The sequence below is a fragment of the Streptopelia decaocto genome (genome assembly GCF_964273445.1).
Source record: "Streptopelia decaocto genome assembly, chromosome: 2".
Taxonomy (NCBI): Eukaryota; Metazoa; Chordata; class Aves; order Columbiformes; family Columbidae; genus Streptopelia; species Streptopelia decaocto.
In genome coordinates, this window is record NC_138655.1 from 100,157,390 (window position 1) to 100,173,302 (window position 15,913).

The window sequence follows — 15,913 nt, forward strand, 5'->3', positions numbered from 1 at the left end:
GTGAAAACACAAGATAATTATGATAATAGTTCTTCTGGGACATCAGCAATTTACTTTAAAACTCTCAGCAAAATCTCAGTAACATGTTTAAAAGCAAAACTCAGGTAAACAGAAGTCCAAAAACCCTTACCTGGCACACACAAATATGGAAGACACAGTTCTCCAGACTGACATCCTTTTCTATTTACTTCACATAACTGATTAGCTGCACATGGATTCGGATTACAGGGATGTGTAACATCTTCTACAATGTTACCTAAAGAACTTGGGCCTGGAAACAGAATATACAGCATCTATACTTATTTAAATATGGTTTACTTTTCTTCAGTAAAGCTCGGCATTTCCTACATTCAGCAAAATAATATTTTTGACAATTCTGTAAAATATTTTTTATTTTTTAGCTATACCTGTAGAAGCTTGACGTAACAAGGTAGTTAACTCATTTCAAAGTCCTCAATCCTGGAAATAATGTCTCAGATGGGTCTTCACAACCAAAATATATTTTTGCTAATTTGTTTCCCCAATAATTTTCTTTACGTGACAAAACTACAAACTGACAATGACTGAGAGTTTAATCAAGAGAAGTCCCATAGTCAATGACTAATTAACCAGAGTTTTAAAATACACTTGATATTTAACCAAGTTTGCAATCACTGATAAACTTTTGTTTCTGTTTTCCTTTAACTGACTAGTAAAGTTCTCCTGTTACAAGATGTTAGGAAAGTTCTTTTTCCCCAGGTTTCCTGTAGGAGGCACTCAGGCATGGATTACAGAAATTATTCTAAAATAAATAATTTACCTGCAAGAGCAGGTAAAGTTGAGCAGCTGAAGCTGGGTGCCTCCTGAAGAGAGACCCTCAGCAGAAAAAAACTTAGACAATTACACCCCCACAATCCAAGCCCCAACCCCCTGTGTGTCACTCAGGCCAACTGCAAAATCAGAGTTTTGGGTCTCCCTGTTCTTCTTTGGATCTCTTCATTTTAGCCAGGTGCACTGTCAATTAAAGCCCTGACCTTCAGTTGCTATTTTGCACCTCCAGCTGGAGAAACTAAGTTCTTGACAGTAGCCAAAACATTCTATTCTGTCTCCTGTTAGGTACAGTTCTGTCCCTTAACTCCAAGGATGCAGCTCCCCTTATCTTCTACAGTTAGAAGACTCTGAGGCCTTTTTTACTTAACAAAGCAGAAAGTTTCAAAGGTTCACACCTTGCAGAAGTCATGCTATGCAAACTTACTTATGCTAAGAGAATTCTGTATAAGCAGTTTCTAAACGAGTTCTACAAAAAGCAGCATGCCCAATAATTCAGTAAGCTAAGGCAGTCTATTCTTTAACAAAGATTAAGGGAAGAGAACATGGAAAAGCAGCAGCTAAATGGAAAGAACCACTCAAAGCTTCAGTACACCATCTCTCTGGGACAATTTATTTGCTGAGGCATGCTTTGAGTTGCAGCTCTTAATAACCACAGTTTTACTATTTTCAGAGTTCCTGATAAAGAAATATCAAAACTTATTTTGGAAGGTCTAAATCAGGTAAGTCCTACAAAGCTAAAAAGGTCTAAATCCTACAGAAGTAAGTATGCAGTAGGAAGTAGTAATAGGGTAGAGCAGTTTTGGAAAACAATGTAAAAAGATGCAGTTGAGCAAAATCTAAAACTAAGATGAAATTTTACTAATACAACTGTGTTCCACATTGAGGGATAAGACATGCTAGAAAAAAAGAATCACAAAAATGTAATGAAAAAATGGAAAAATCCAATTTTTCTCTAATATGCTAAATAAAATGTCTCAAATCTAATACAATTTTCTCTAAAAGAAATAATGAAAAATATTAGAAGCAATTACAAGCATTCAAAGTATCTCAGTTTCTAATTTTGTTGCATAGGTATGTTGATACTTACTCAGGTATGTATCCAAAGGAATACAGTTCTCCAAGTCATCTGTTGGAGATAAGAGCTCACAAATACTTTCAGCTGAGTGGCCTTCGGGGAATTTACTATGATCTCCACATTTCTTCAATATTTCCACACAATCTGATCTTCAGATAAATAAAGAAATAGAACTTCATGAACACTACTTGAAGAAGAAAGGTCTTGTCTGAAAAAGATTTCCCTGTTCTTCCCTGCCCCGAATCCGCAACTTACGCCTTCTGCCTCAAAAGGTATTTTTATATGTCTATATGCATATGCTACATTTTACATGCAGGGGGAGGAACAACTTTTTGACATGAAGACAAGAACTATTGCTTACACTACTCTTCCTCTACTTTGTGCTTGATGATCTTTATTTTCTATGGTTTTGTATGCATCTATCTTTCAAGACCAAGAATTTCTTTCATTCACCAATGTGTAATATGGGTTGAACTCTGTCTTACTACCTGTACTATTACCTGGTCTCTTTCCTACTCTATCACCTGCTTTCAAAATTTGTTTTTTTAAAAATAAACTTAGTTTTTTTTCAGACCTTTCTAACTGCTGAAGATCACCAGTAGATTCCAAAACCAAAAAAGAAGAAAGGTTTCATAGACATGACAAAGTGCCAAAAAAACCCAACAATAAATGAACTTTACAATGGAAACATATAAATCCATCTCATTTACAGGCAAGCATCTTCCATTTACAGTGATGGAGATTCAAGCAATGGTAACTATGCAAGCTCAGTTCCTTCCATGTTTGCCTTGCCCTGTTTTGCTAACAAGTCAAACACAGTCCTACAGCAGCTTTCTAATTCTCATTAAAATCCTTAGCAAAACCATTAAACTGTTTTTTTTTTTTGCCCCACAGTACTTACTTGCAGATAATACTTCCTCTAGATTTGCTGTGGCAAGGTTTGATCTGAAGTGAGCAGGCAATAGCCTTCCACATTTCTGGTTGGCATTTTCTAATATCAAGCACGGGAATATTTATAAATGGCATCTTAATACTCCCTTTTTCCCATAGCTTCATGTCATTCATGGCTCCCTGGTCTGACTGAGTATTGCAGCTCCTAAAAAGTTCTGTTGGTCTTAAAAGAAGAAGTTAAGATATGGCACATATGCAAGAAAAAGAAAACAACACACATTTTAACTTTCACCATATGAATTCTACAACCTTAATATAGCTTGCCTTTTGTAGTATGAAAGAAATGAATGCCTTGCACAGTTAAGCGTGATCAAAATCAATTTGAATTCTCTCTTTAAGGAAAGCAAGCTCTTTAAGACTCAAGGCTGAAACTCCCTTCTCACCTCTACATCTTAGATGAAATATCACTTAAATTTTTCTTACCTGAAGTTGACTTAAAAGCAAATACCTTAGATAACCCGAATATCTCTGTGAATGTTTCCTGGTGAATCACTAATGCAAGTTGATTTATATTTTATATTTGCCCAGGCTCCACCTATCACATGTGTGATTCTACTGCTCATATAACATTCATGACACTGTGTACCATCTCAAAGAAAATCTAGAGATCTCTAATAGCTAACATTTTTTTAAAACTCGAACTATTCAATTTGTAACCTTACAATTACTAATTCAGACACCACTTTCAAATAATGCATTTTGCCCTACAGAGTATAAAAACACAGAAGTATCTCTGAAATGAAAAGAATTTTGAGAAAGAGTAACATGTAAATGTAACAACCATTTTTACCTTATTTATAATACACAACATTCCAGTAATCGTGGCTTACTTGCCTATAGAGTAAACCAGAGGAATATGTTGCTAATCCATTATGACATTTTACAAGTTCATGGTTAGCTTTTATTCTTGTATATTTTTGTTATGCCTGTTGTTAACTACGTTTCCAAAAGTTTATGCTCAAGAAAACTATTTATTTTAAATTTATCTAAAGAAGTATTTGCAGAAAGAGAGCTACATACAATCTCAAAATAAGCATGAAACACATTTTATTTTTTAAATCAGAACACAGGAATTCCTTTATAAAATATTCAGTGTCTCTCTCCTACCTGTTATTAAAATTAGTGCAGTAAGAAAGATTTCTACAGCCCAGCTGACAAGGTTCTCGTACATCTGCTAAACAGGTCAACATGGAAACTTCTACTGCATTATACTCACAAAAGCGATCAAATTCTTGCCAGCTCTGTGAATTGCCCCAGCTGGTGCTATAAAGTTTAGTGCAGAGCTCTCTGAAAAAAAATAGATGAAGAAAATAAAAGAACAGCAGTCATTCAGATATAACAGAGCCTTTCATTTGTTTATTGGTCACAACAGCCTACGCTCACTGTAGAAGATTATGCTAGCACCCACGAAGTCTGCAAGAGTATCCAAATGTTGTGCTCAAAGCAAATAACCCAGTTTCATTGTTTTCCAGTTTTGCCTAAGAATGTTAGCAAATCTTAAGCTAGTAAGACTGAAATAATTTGGAATATTAAAGTGCAATATCCAATAAAAATGTAGTATCTGGAAATCTGAACTAATTACTTTGAGGTGAAAACTATCACAGCTAATTTTGCTTGTAATAAATCTAGGTTGACATGATAATGGATGACGTCAAATCACACCTTCTCCTGCAGAAATGATTGACAAGCAAAATACATTTCTTCTTTTTCCTTGATGTTGGAAATAGGTGTACTCTTTGTGGCTTGTGTTTGAGATGCTTCCTGGTGCCAGCAATACCCAAGCGACTTTCCTCAGAGCAATATCCTACAAAATACAACTGTTCCCACACCTTCCATCTCAACTGGAGGTATGGAACTTCACTGTACTATTAAAATCTATTGCATATTAAAAACATGAAAGAACTCATTTTAAGAACTCATTGTCAAAGTAAGCAACTAAAAGGTATTATATCAGCTGCCCTATGCTATGTTGTTCTAAGGACTCTACTACTAAACTCATTGTAAGATTCTGTCGCATTTGGGATCTGTTGTTTTGTTACTGGAAACTTTGACACAAAAGGAAATAACAGCTCAAAAATAAATGTTTGGAACTTATTTTGAGATATTGATGCATTTTAAATGCAACAATGCTCTACTTTTAAAGTGGATAGACAGCCACTCTAAACTAAAAATGCTCCAATTACAGTTATTTGCAAGCATGCAACTATTGGCGGATTTTTTTTTTTTTTTAAATATTGGAATGGTTTGTTCCATTATTTAATTGTTAAATAACCTAAGTTATTTTTTATTGACAAATATCTGAACAGCATCTAGTAAGGAATACTGCTAAGGTTTTAACATGCAGCAACCCAGTACCTCAGTTTGTGCAGTTTACTGTCCCTTTTGCTCTATTTAGCCAGTTAAGGCCTCTTCATCATGTTGCAATATTATGCCCACAAGAAATGTACAGGTTTCATCAACTTGGTGTGTCTGCTATAAGCCATTGCTAAAAGTGAGAAAAATGTGATTCTTCTTACGGAACAGTATTTTTTGAGATACAAACTAAGTATTGATCAGAATGTGACATCCAGCTGATTACCTAAACCTGTATTTGTTCTAAGAATACACAGAACACTTTATTTGATGTACATAGCAGGGTTCAGGCAAAGGCCTGATATGAGACAACTTCTGAACCATTTTCACAATTGTAAATGAGGGTAGAGAGATACTGACCTACATGTGGAAGAATTTGCTTTTGAACAGCAATGGAGCTTAGCTCCATCAAGGCCTGTGGAAGGTGGAGGGTGCACAGTGACTCCTGGGTGAACAGATCTTGAACTCTCAAGAAAACATTGCCAAAGTGGGTCCTGAGGGAGAGGCATTGTTTTACAGCCTTCTATAAGTCCATCAACAATTTCAAGCTCTGTTTTCATTGACATTAGAATTCTTTTACAAGCAGTCTGACACACATAGTCTTCTGCTCTATCACAGCAATACAAACCTGTTAAAAAATTGAAGATAACTTTGTTTCTTTTAAATGCAAACAGAAACAACTCTGGGGAAAAAAAAATGCCACCAATATGTAGAATTAAAAAAATAAATACAAATCAATAATGCACCTACAAACAAAAGTTATCATTATAGAAATTAATATAATTACAATTATAATATAGAAATAAATTAATACAATTTACACAATATACTTATACAATAACATTTTATATAAAAATTGCAAAAAAAATGTCAAACATTTTCAGTATTTATTAAAAATTTCAGTAAAGAAGGGTCTTTTATACTTACTGTCTGTAGGATTTCTCATTGGATATGACTGTGTATAGTTGTTCACACAGTGTATAAGCTGAGGGCTAACAGATGCACAGTAATTTTCAACTGCTTTAATTTGTGAAGGACCTGGAGAAGAGTCTGTCCGAAAAATTGCTTGACAATATTCCCGACAGTTCGTATGATGACCTGCATAACTACAACAGACTGACCCCACTGGGAGAAAAGAAAAATTAAAAATAATTTTAAAAAAAATCAGCAACAGAAAATCAATGGGTTCCTACACAGAGAAATGAAGAAATTATCAAGTCTGTACCACACACAATGATGCTCAAGGTATTACTGTGAAAAACATGAAGAAATTTTTCTATGGTCTATTAAAATAATCTGTCTACAGAATGACTAGGAATATTTGTTACCAGCCAAATTACACTTGTTTCTTTGGCTGGAAAAAAAAAGTCCCTAAAGCTGTGTTGAAATCAACTTTTAAGACACCAGCAAGCTAGCTGAATTTTATCTTCAGCCGTTTTGTCCTTATTTAAGGTAACCAGATGTCCTATAATTGAATTATTAGACAAACATTAATAGTAAACAAATAAATATGAGAGTAGTCTCTTAAAAGTCATTCAAAAGAAGACAGATGCTATCATGATTCACATTTGGTACTTTCACTGCAATTCATTCTGAGACACTGATTTCATTTTATATAGACATCAGGCAACAAAACACTTGCCTGGTGAAAGATTTCATCTATGCATTTGTTACTTAACACTGATCAAACGAACAAAACAAAAGGAAAAATTAGCTTCTAAGGAGTCATCAAAATAGGACAGAAAAAAACAAATATAGATACACAAATTAAAAACTGATATAAATTATATGAACTGCCACTTATCACTTGAGCAAGAAAATTCACGCAGGTGGTTTATCCTTCTATGGAACTGAATCCATGTGATTTGTGCCTATGTACACCTACGGAATTTACCTACATTTTAGAAAAATAAGGATAGAACGATATAAAAGAAAAACAAAAAAGACCAACTATTCATTACATACTTACTTTCATTTCTGTTAATACAACTAAAGAGAGCATTCTGAAATCAAAACAAAAACAGCATTATAAGCCAGAAAACTGCAAATAAATACTTAAGTATCCAGTAATTTCTTATACTGAGCTAATAAATCCATCTTTGTTATTACTTGTTCCTATCAGATTGGATTAAAACTAAACCACTATAGATAAATTAAAAGATCAGGGTCATCAGAGTTCCGCGTGTACTCATAATAAAACAGATAAATATTCAAGAAAATAAATAGGAAGACTTTCCTGGACTGATTTAGAAACAGCATGCTATAATAGGATGTCCCATTATTTTTTTTTCTAATAAAATAATTTTAAAGATTCTACGGAAAAAAGAACTCTGCACAGATGCACACATGCAAGCAGAAAATCTCAACTAACTCAACACTATACCTTAAAAGCTAAAGCATGCTATCAGCTTCCTCGAACTGCTGCCGAAAAGGCACGGTTGGGGGATATATAACATGCTAAATGGCAGAAGAAGAGAAACATATACACCCTGCTGTTTTGTTTCAGAGGACTCTAATCCGCAAAACAATCATGGAATAGTTTGGGTTAGAAAGGACCTTCAAAGATCATCTAGTCCAACCCCCCTGCATTGAGCAGGGACATCTTCAACTAGATCAGGTTGCTCAGAGCCCTGTCCAGCCTGGCCTTGAATGTTTCCAGGGATGGGGTGTTTACCACCTCTGTGGGCAACCTGTTCCAGTATTTCACCACCCTTATTATAAAACATTTTTTCGCCATGTCTAGCCTGAATCTCCCCTCCTTTAGTTTAAAACCATTACCCCTTGTCCTATCGCAACAGGCCCCGCTAAAAGTCTGTCCCAATCTTTCTTATAGGCCCCTTGGAAGTACTGAAAGGCCACAATAAGGTCTCCCCACAGCCTTGTCTTCTCCAGGCTGAACAACCTCAAGTGTCTCAGTCTGTCCTCATAGCAGAGGTGTTCCAACCCTCTGATAATTTTGGTGGCCTCCTCTAGACCCTCTCCAACAGGTCCATGTCTTTCTTTCCTGTACTGAGGGCTCCAGAGCTGGATGCAGTACTCCAGGTGGAGTTCCACCAGAGCAGAGGAACGGGGCAGAATCACCTTCCTCACAACTACTGAACTCTTGCCCAAAACAACCACAGGCTTCCCCACACTGAAAAAACACGTATCTTCTTAAAAAATAGGTATTGCACAGAAGTTTTCCAGAACTCTGTGAAAAGATTAAGTCATGAGGTTGAAATTGCAAAATGTAGTTGCCAAGTATCAAAGACTTGAAAATATGATTGTGAAAAAGAAGAGAAATTTGAACCCCCTCCATACCTGACTTCCACTACTCATTAAGCACATGTATTCTACTAAAGAAATGGAGAATTCTACAATCCCACTTTCCCTTTTTAATTTTTTTTTTCCTCATGCAAGTTTTGTCAGTACCCAAGTAAAAACATGATTATTTTAAAAAATATTATTTTTCTATAGCTGTCTTCATCCTCTTTTCTGTTGTTTAAGAATAAGCACTTCAGAACACAGATTGGTTCCCTATGCATGAATTAGCATTCAAACTAGTCTGCATAGACAGTCATGATGAAAATCTGAAGATCCAAAAGAATGATTTACCATACCAAAACATGGAAAACTCACATTTTAACTTAGATTTGAAAAGAATTAAGCCTTGATATTTCAGGTTGTACCATGCCATCAATGATATTATTTAATGCTGTATTTTAAATCACAAGTTCCAATTTGCCAATTATTCCTTATGCCATGTAAACCACAGTGCCACAATCCTGTTTTCTACAGTCTCACAATTATATCATCTTTTGGATAATATATGTTAATAGTTAAATGCAACATTTTAAAGAGGACAGTCCCAATACTGTAGGGAGCAGTGCCACTTTATTTACAGTCAGAAATTAATTTAAACCATGGGTAAACCACGGCAGATATGGCACTCCTAAAATGACCTTAAAAGAATAAAGACAAATCTAACTTGAAAATTTAAGTTGGTTTTCCATGAACACCAGCTACTTATAATTTTAGTCATCATGAATAAAAGCATGGATCTATTGAGAACACTTCATACAAAAATTCAAAAGTCTGCCTTATATAAAATAACAGCCAAAACCTCACACAGTAACAACTCAGACATTTTATTTTCATGCTTCTAATATCCTCTACCAAATTTTAGATATTTTCTCCCAATAGCACAGACACTGTATAATTTCCCTGAGACTGAGAATGAATTTGGAGCAACACTCCTCAGCAGCCCATTTTCATCTGAGCCACTTCAGATTTTCCCTTTTACTGCCCACAAAGCAAATCCTGTCCCCCATTCATCTATGTAACACAGATGAAGGACAAGAGAACTCAGGGAAACAGAACATGTAGAGAGAATCACCATCCTACATCTCTAAAGAACTGATTTATACTGCTGCCTAAAGGCCCATGTCATATTTACAGCACCATACATTCTGTCTCTGCCAGAATGCTACCAGAAAGTTACCAGAAAGTCACTGTTTCAATGGGGCCATCTGGTTTCTCTGGGACCTTCCACTTACGAAAAAAGAAACAACTATCAGACAGGAATTGTCATAGACAACATCAGTTTGACCCAAAACTTACTGTCCTCAGAAGGTGCTCAAATTAGACTTCTCCATGCCCACCCTGTATCAAGCACTGGCATACAAGCCAGCCAGGTAGAAAGCAACGCTGTAACTTTATTAGTTAATGCACTGAGACAGTAGAGGTTCATGAAAAGGCTGAAGTCTGTCCTGGATATACCAAAGTATTTGGCCATGCTTAAGAATCATGACATAAACTCAGCTAAAAATTGTCATGTTATTTAGAAGTTGAATGTTACAAAAAAGTAACTTGAGTGTTACAAAAGGAGTTCAGGGATAGCTGTGTCATTGGCCCTGTTAGCTCAGATTGCAGCTTGTAACTACACACAAACCAGAGAAGAATGTTGAGAAGATTATGATGTCTACCAATATTCTGCCTCTAAGAAGGGCTCAAGTTGAGACAAAATTATCTTCTTATAGCAATTTTATACACCGATTTTACACAAGCAGGATGTCCTAACCAGATAATAACTCTTCTTCTTTCTGTACTTTGAAACTATAGTTCCACAGACTGCTGAATCACTGTAATAATCCTCATATTTTCCTTAAGATGAGGTGGTCTTCTCTTTTCCATCTTGTTATCAACTCTTCTCTCCCTGTTCCCAGCTGTATAGTCTTGTGTGTGCCTTTACACCAGCTCTGGCACTAATCATCATCTCATGACCTGATTTTTCTCAGTGATCCTGTTGAAAACTCCTTTTTCTCATCTCCTAGGAATTTAAATCAGCGATTTCAACAGGTATAATACTATGTAGAATAGAATAGAATAGAATAGAATAGAATAGAATAGAATAGAATAGAATAGAATAGAATAGAATAGAATAGAATAGAATAGAATAGAATAGAATAGAATAGAATAGGTCTTTTAGATGTCATCTTTTAGAAGGAGCTGCCAGATGCAGGGTAAGGTAAGAAGTAGTATATTTGTATGGCTACCAGTGGGAGGGAATGTGTGTGGAGAATGGGCAGGTGCAGGAAGGAACGGGAAGAGCTTCAACTGCACTGAGTTCTTAAAGCAACCCACCCTATTTCACGAAACTGGTGTGCCTGTAGTGCTAACTTGGGTGCTGACTTTGCTCTTTGTGTAGGTCTGGGTAATTGTTCAGTTTCCCAGAAAGTACAGGTACACAGGTGGGGAGTGTAGCTATACAGACATGAGAGAATCTTTAAGGAAAACAAAAAGTAGTGTGTAGTCACCTGCTTGTAAATAAAGCTGATAACAGCGTTAGACAGTCTGATTTGAATTACTAACCATAACTTCATTACAGAACACAGTGTTAATGTCCATCTCTAGTAAATCAGCACTCATATTTAAGGAATTATCAGCTTTTCTGCTCACTCGAGCTTCCTTCTGAATCTGCTAGCTAACTCTCAGAAGAGAAAGACAGAGAAAACAAAGCTAAAGATAAAATAGATATGTAGGTAAGGAAAAACAAAACAAAGCCCACAAAAAAAAAAAGAGCAGAAAAGGATGTTCTTTTTAAAGGAACAACTAAGTCATCAAAATCTGTGAAAATGAGTATAAAAAGGTACAACTGTTTAGACACACAGTTTGATATTCCATTTTTGATTTGTATATAAAGAGAACAAAGATGGCAACATTGAAATGTATAAAACACAAACATAATGATTTTACTTGTACATTAATCCCTTTCAGACTTTTTTTTTAAAACCAAATGTTGCTGAAACTGGCAATTAAAGCCAGTGAGACTGTAAGCAAAGGAATGGAAAGTGGTAGGCAGATACACACAGGAGAACCATGTATGCCTTAAAGAAAACAGTCTCGAAGATCTTTTGGTGTTATGGAAATTGAAAAAAGCAACTGAAGTTTATCCAGCAGAGAACATTGTCCAGTCTTCCTCACCAGAATCTCCCTGAAGAAAGATTGTAGCCAGTACTGCAGGACCTAACTGGTTTCGCTCTTTTTGGAGCTCATCAGCTGCAGGTAACGGCTCAAAAACCAAAATGCATGCACACAAACAGAAACAGAACAGAACATTTTGCGAAAGGAAGAAGTCTTCTGCATTTTGAGGAAGGTTTTTATGTTGTAAGTGCATTTTTTCTAAATGGCTGCTTCTTGTGTCTTGAGTGAAAAGTGACAGCAAAGCGGTTCTTTCACACCAGAAATTAAGAGTATTTTGCTAAAAACCAAAGATTATTTTCCTCCCTAAAAATTATCATGGTATCTGTATTTTGCTAACTCTGGCAGAAAAATAAGTTTAGTACTCTTATCTTGGGCAACTTAATGATGTTAAATATTTGAATATAGATCCTATCCAATTAAGGCCATCTTAATTTAGAAGTATTACAAATACACTAGGAAACAAAATGCTTTGCTCTGAGAACAGCAATGAAAGTCCTGTTAATCTCTCCTTGACTTAATTTAATCTTTAAATTTATCAACAGAAGATAAAGTCAGAAGGCAACACACTGAGGTTTAGTGGAGTCAGCTGAAGTTTCAAATGATGTTGCACATCTGTTAACTTTAAATTAACAAATAAAGCCAAGATTTTCCTCAATTACATAAACCAGTAAAGAAGTGAGAACACTTGTACAGTCAGGTAGAACAAAAATAACTGAAACTTAAATTTTGGGAAGATCACTGAGTATTCTATCAACCTTCTTTGAACAGTAGAAAATAGAGACAAAAAGCACCAGAAAGTAAGATGACAATAATAGTATCTGCAATGTGTAGTATATGGTCAGAGACCACCCCGAATTCATTAAGTAGTATTTACAGAGGCCACACACAGCCCTATGCCTTAGCAGTTCATTAAAACTGTTCTGGAACCTTTTCGTGAACGTTGTTCTAAACAGCTCCTTGAGTTATAATCTATTGTCTCTGTGTGATCTGCACAAACTATTAGACAAGAACTAAAATTTGCTGACTGCATTTTTCAGAAAGGTCAATTAGTAGCCAGCATTTACTAAACCTCTGTGTAAAGCAGGACTGTATGACCCTAGAAAATAAAGCCAATAGTGTAGCACAGTGAACACTTTTCTGAATCCCTATTACAGCACGTGAAACTGCAGGCGCTGTATTTGAAGATTCTGCATTTAAAAACTGTAAGAAAGCACAGTCACATTAAAATAAACAGTGCTCAAACCTGTGAGAGCAAAAATACCTTTAAACAGCCCAGGGACATCAAAAGCATGTACTACCGTGTGTCAAAAATAGTTTTAAGAGCAGAAGCTAAATAATTGTCAACATTTCCAATTATATTTTGACTGCATGGCAGATGTTAATGGCACTGAGCTGCTGCAAAGATCTCATTATGCCAATTAACTAGAGAAGTCTGAATGTCTTATTTAGTACACATGAAATAAGAAATCGACTTCTTAATGTGCAAAGACGTGAACTCACAGTATGCAGTGTAGAGACTCAAGAACTGCAATCTAATGGCAATTTTAGTACTACCCTTTCCTTGCACAGAAGAAAGAAAAGTGACCTTAAATGCAATAAAGCTTTTGCAGCTTATTTCAAGCTTTATAAACTGTTTTCAGACACTCCTCCAAACATGTAGTCCATGCAGTCTTTTCAAGAAATTAACCTCAACTTTACACAAAACTTTTATCAGAAAATCCCAAATACAATCCATACACTCTCCATTTCATTCTTATTCATTTGACTATTACCTACCTTCTTTTTAGAGCAAGGTGAACAGGATAGCAGAAAGCTGGAAGAAGTAATGACAGATAAGAGTTGAGATGCATAGAACTAGAGAAAAAATGAAGATGGCAAAATGAGTATCTGAGAAGCAGAAGATGGGGAAAAGAACTGCCAGAATAAACGTTCAAAAGAAGGCAAATAAAGTACATTTCAGTAACACTAAAAATACTCAGCAAGTTGTGTTAAATTTTTTCATTTCTGTATGCAGTGCCACTTGAAAATAAATATGCTTAATACGACTCACAATCTTCAATGCACTGATCAAAAATGAATAGTTTATTACAACATGATTTATTTCTAAAATGTGTAAAATCTCCAAATTAGAAGAATCACAAGCTTGATAAATATTTACAGTAAAAGTAATCCAACAGATCAGCAGAAAAAGCACCTTCAATTAATCCTGTGAAAAGCTGTCACATCAATGCTGTTGTGATTCTGCTACTGTATAACCTAAGACTCCACTTTGCAAACTACCTCCCTGCTTGGAGTTCAGGTTTTTAATCACTGCTCTGAACCCTATGTCCTACCCTTGAAGACTTACCTCATTCTTCATGCTTCAGTGGGAAGCTGAAGGGTAACTCATGAAGTTGCTTCCCTAATCTCAAAGAATTACAGAGGAGTACTATGCACAGGTTAGCCAATTACTGTAAGAAGCTTGTGGAAATCCTCTGGGAAATCCTTATGTGAGTATGTAAGTAAGCTATGAAAGTTGGTAAGCTATGAGAGTGTTCACAAAAAGGGAATTATACTTTTATATTGTAAATTCAGCTAGTTTTTACTTACATGTCATGTACTTACATATTCAATGCCTCAATAACAGACAGACTAGAGAGCTGATGAACAAGCACTATGATCTATATTACACACTAATTCTCAAATTGGATCCCCATTTTAAGTGAATGAAGTAAAAATTCTTAAACACAAAGGCAAACACAGTGTGTATGACATCGCATTTATGTGATTCACAGGCTGTTTCTGATCATATGTAATCTCTTTCGGTTTTAACTAGCCACTCCGTTCAGTTTCTTCCCCAGCCAATCCAACTGAGTACAAAGCACGTTACCAGTCACAGAAGCTACTTACAGACTACAGATGGAGCAAGACGCAGTCACCAACACAGCAAGATTTATTTTTTTTTTTTTTTTTAAATAGAAAGAATGACTAGGGTGTGAAGAGTGCAGGTTTCTCTCCAGAAGTATTTTTTTTAATCTCCTATCTTAGGCAAAAGTCCCTTGAATTTTATATAACCAATGGGCCTCTTGAGAGCATTGGAAGTACTATTTCTTATCAGTACCTGTAAGCCTAGATGTACAGGAAAAAACATTGTCATACAGAATTCTGTAAAAACTGAAGATCTACCACATCAGATACTTAATTTCCATCCCTAACACAGTATCAGTATCTACTACTCTTAGTGCTCATTTAAAAAGTTCTCCTTCCTTTTTGACCAACCAGAAAACTGATTCCTTCTTCCATCATTCTTCTCCCTCCTTCAGTGTTGCACAGATAGAGTTAAGGTACAATAACAGCAAGATCATTCTTGAATAAGACTCAGGGACCCACTTTCCAAAATTCCAGATAAAAACTGGAAAAATAAGAACTAGGAAAAGTAAATAAGATGACTATCACCATTTTGTAGTCATTCTTTAATCTCTTACCTTTCCTCTCTTGTTCTCCTTCAACCCATATTGGCCCACCTCCTACAGCAATGCAGAAATCCAGAAAAAAAGAAGGAAACAGACCAGCATAACAGAGGAGAAGTTTACAGATGTTGACAGTATAGCATATCATAGCATGAGAGTAGACAGAACGACTTAAAGTGAAAATTCATTTTTAAGAGAACACGCTATGGTAACTTCAACAGTGAAGAGTCTACGGAAAATGCTCTGTAGATTATTTAGATAAAAGGATCATAGGGGAAAAAAATAATGTTTCCCAGAAAACATAGGAAACCTGCTACAATACTGCCCAAATCAGGAGAATTGTCCAATATCCTTAACTTTTGATTATGAGCAGGATTTATGCAGGACTACCTAATTCAAGGCAGGAGGCAAAAAGATGAAAGGGAGGCGAAAGAATATGGCTTTTAATTAAGAAACAGATTAAAGGAAAGAAGTCCTAACAGAATACCATTTCTATAAGATGTGTTAAAAAGAATATAGGCAGATTTCTGAAAATATCTTGATGATTAATTTTAAGAGCAGAACAGTAAAAATAATTGCAAGCATTCATAGTTTCACTGATGGTACAAAAAAATTCATTTGAAATTATTTACATTAGGACAGGATACTTAGAAGTTATTATTTCCTGAGTTTATTTCTTCAGCTGATTCTCCCACTATAGAAGCTGAAATGTTTCTGACAGAATGAATGCTCACAATGAATGCCAACTTTTACCAGAACTCCTATGAAACAAACTTGCTTGGAATCCATGTTCCCATTTTGAAAATTGCATCTT

At 35.5% G+C, this 15,913-nt stretch overlaps 1 protein-coding gene across 4 annotated transcripts in view; it reads right to left on the reverse strand.

Moving 5' to 3' along the window:
• Positions 1-15,913, reverse strand: part of RECK (reversion inducing cysteine rich protein with kazal motifs) — a 65,163-nt gene that overhangs the window by 24,591 nt on the left and 24,659 nt on the right. Inside the window, exons 7-15 of one of the 4 annotated variants that reach the window (XM_082044842.1) lie at positions 15,115-15,156; positions 13,427-13,504; positions 7,158-7,191; positions 6,116-6,313; positions 5,549-5,816; positions 3,944-4,123; positions 2,787-2,999; positions 1,898-2,034; positions 131-271 (exon numbers count right to left, since the gene is read on the reverse strand). In XM_082044842.1, the coding sequence (XP_081900968.1) occupies positions 131-271; positions 1,898-2,034; positions 2,787-2,999; positions 3,944-4,123; positions 5,549-5,816; positions 6,116-6,313; positions 7,158-7,191; positions 13,427-13,504; positions 15,115-15,156 (1,291 nt within the window). Of the gene's footprint in view, positions 1-130; positions 272-1,897; positions 2,035-2,786; positions 3,000-3,943; positions 4,124-5,548; positions 5,817-6,115; positions 6,314-7,157; positions 7,192-10,247; positions 10,405-13,426; positions 13,505-15,114; positions 15,157-15,913 lie in introns of those variants that run through there. The other 3 variants (XM_082044843.1, XM_082044845.1, XM_082044844.1) reach the window with 3 other exon arrangements.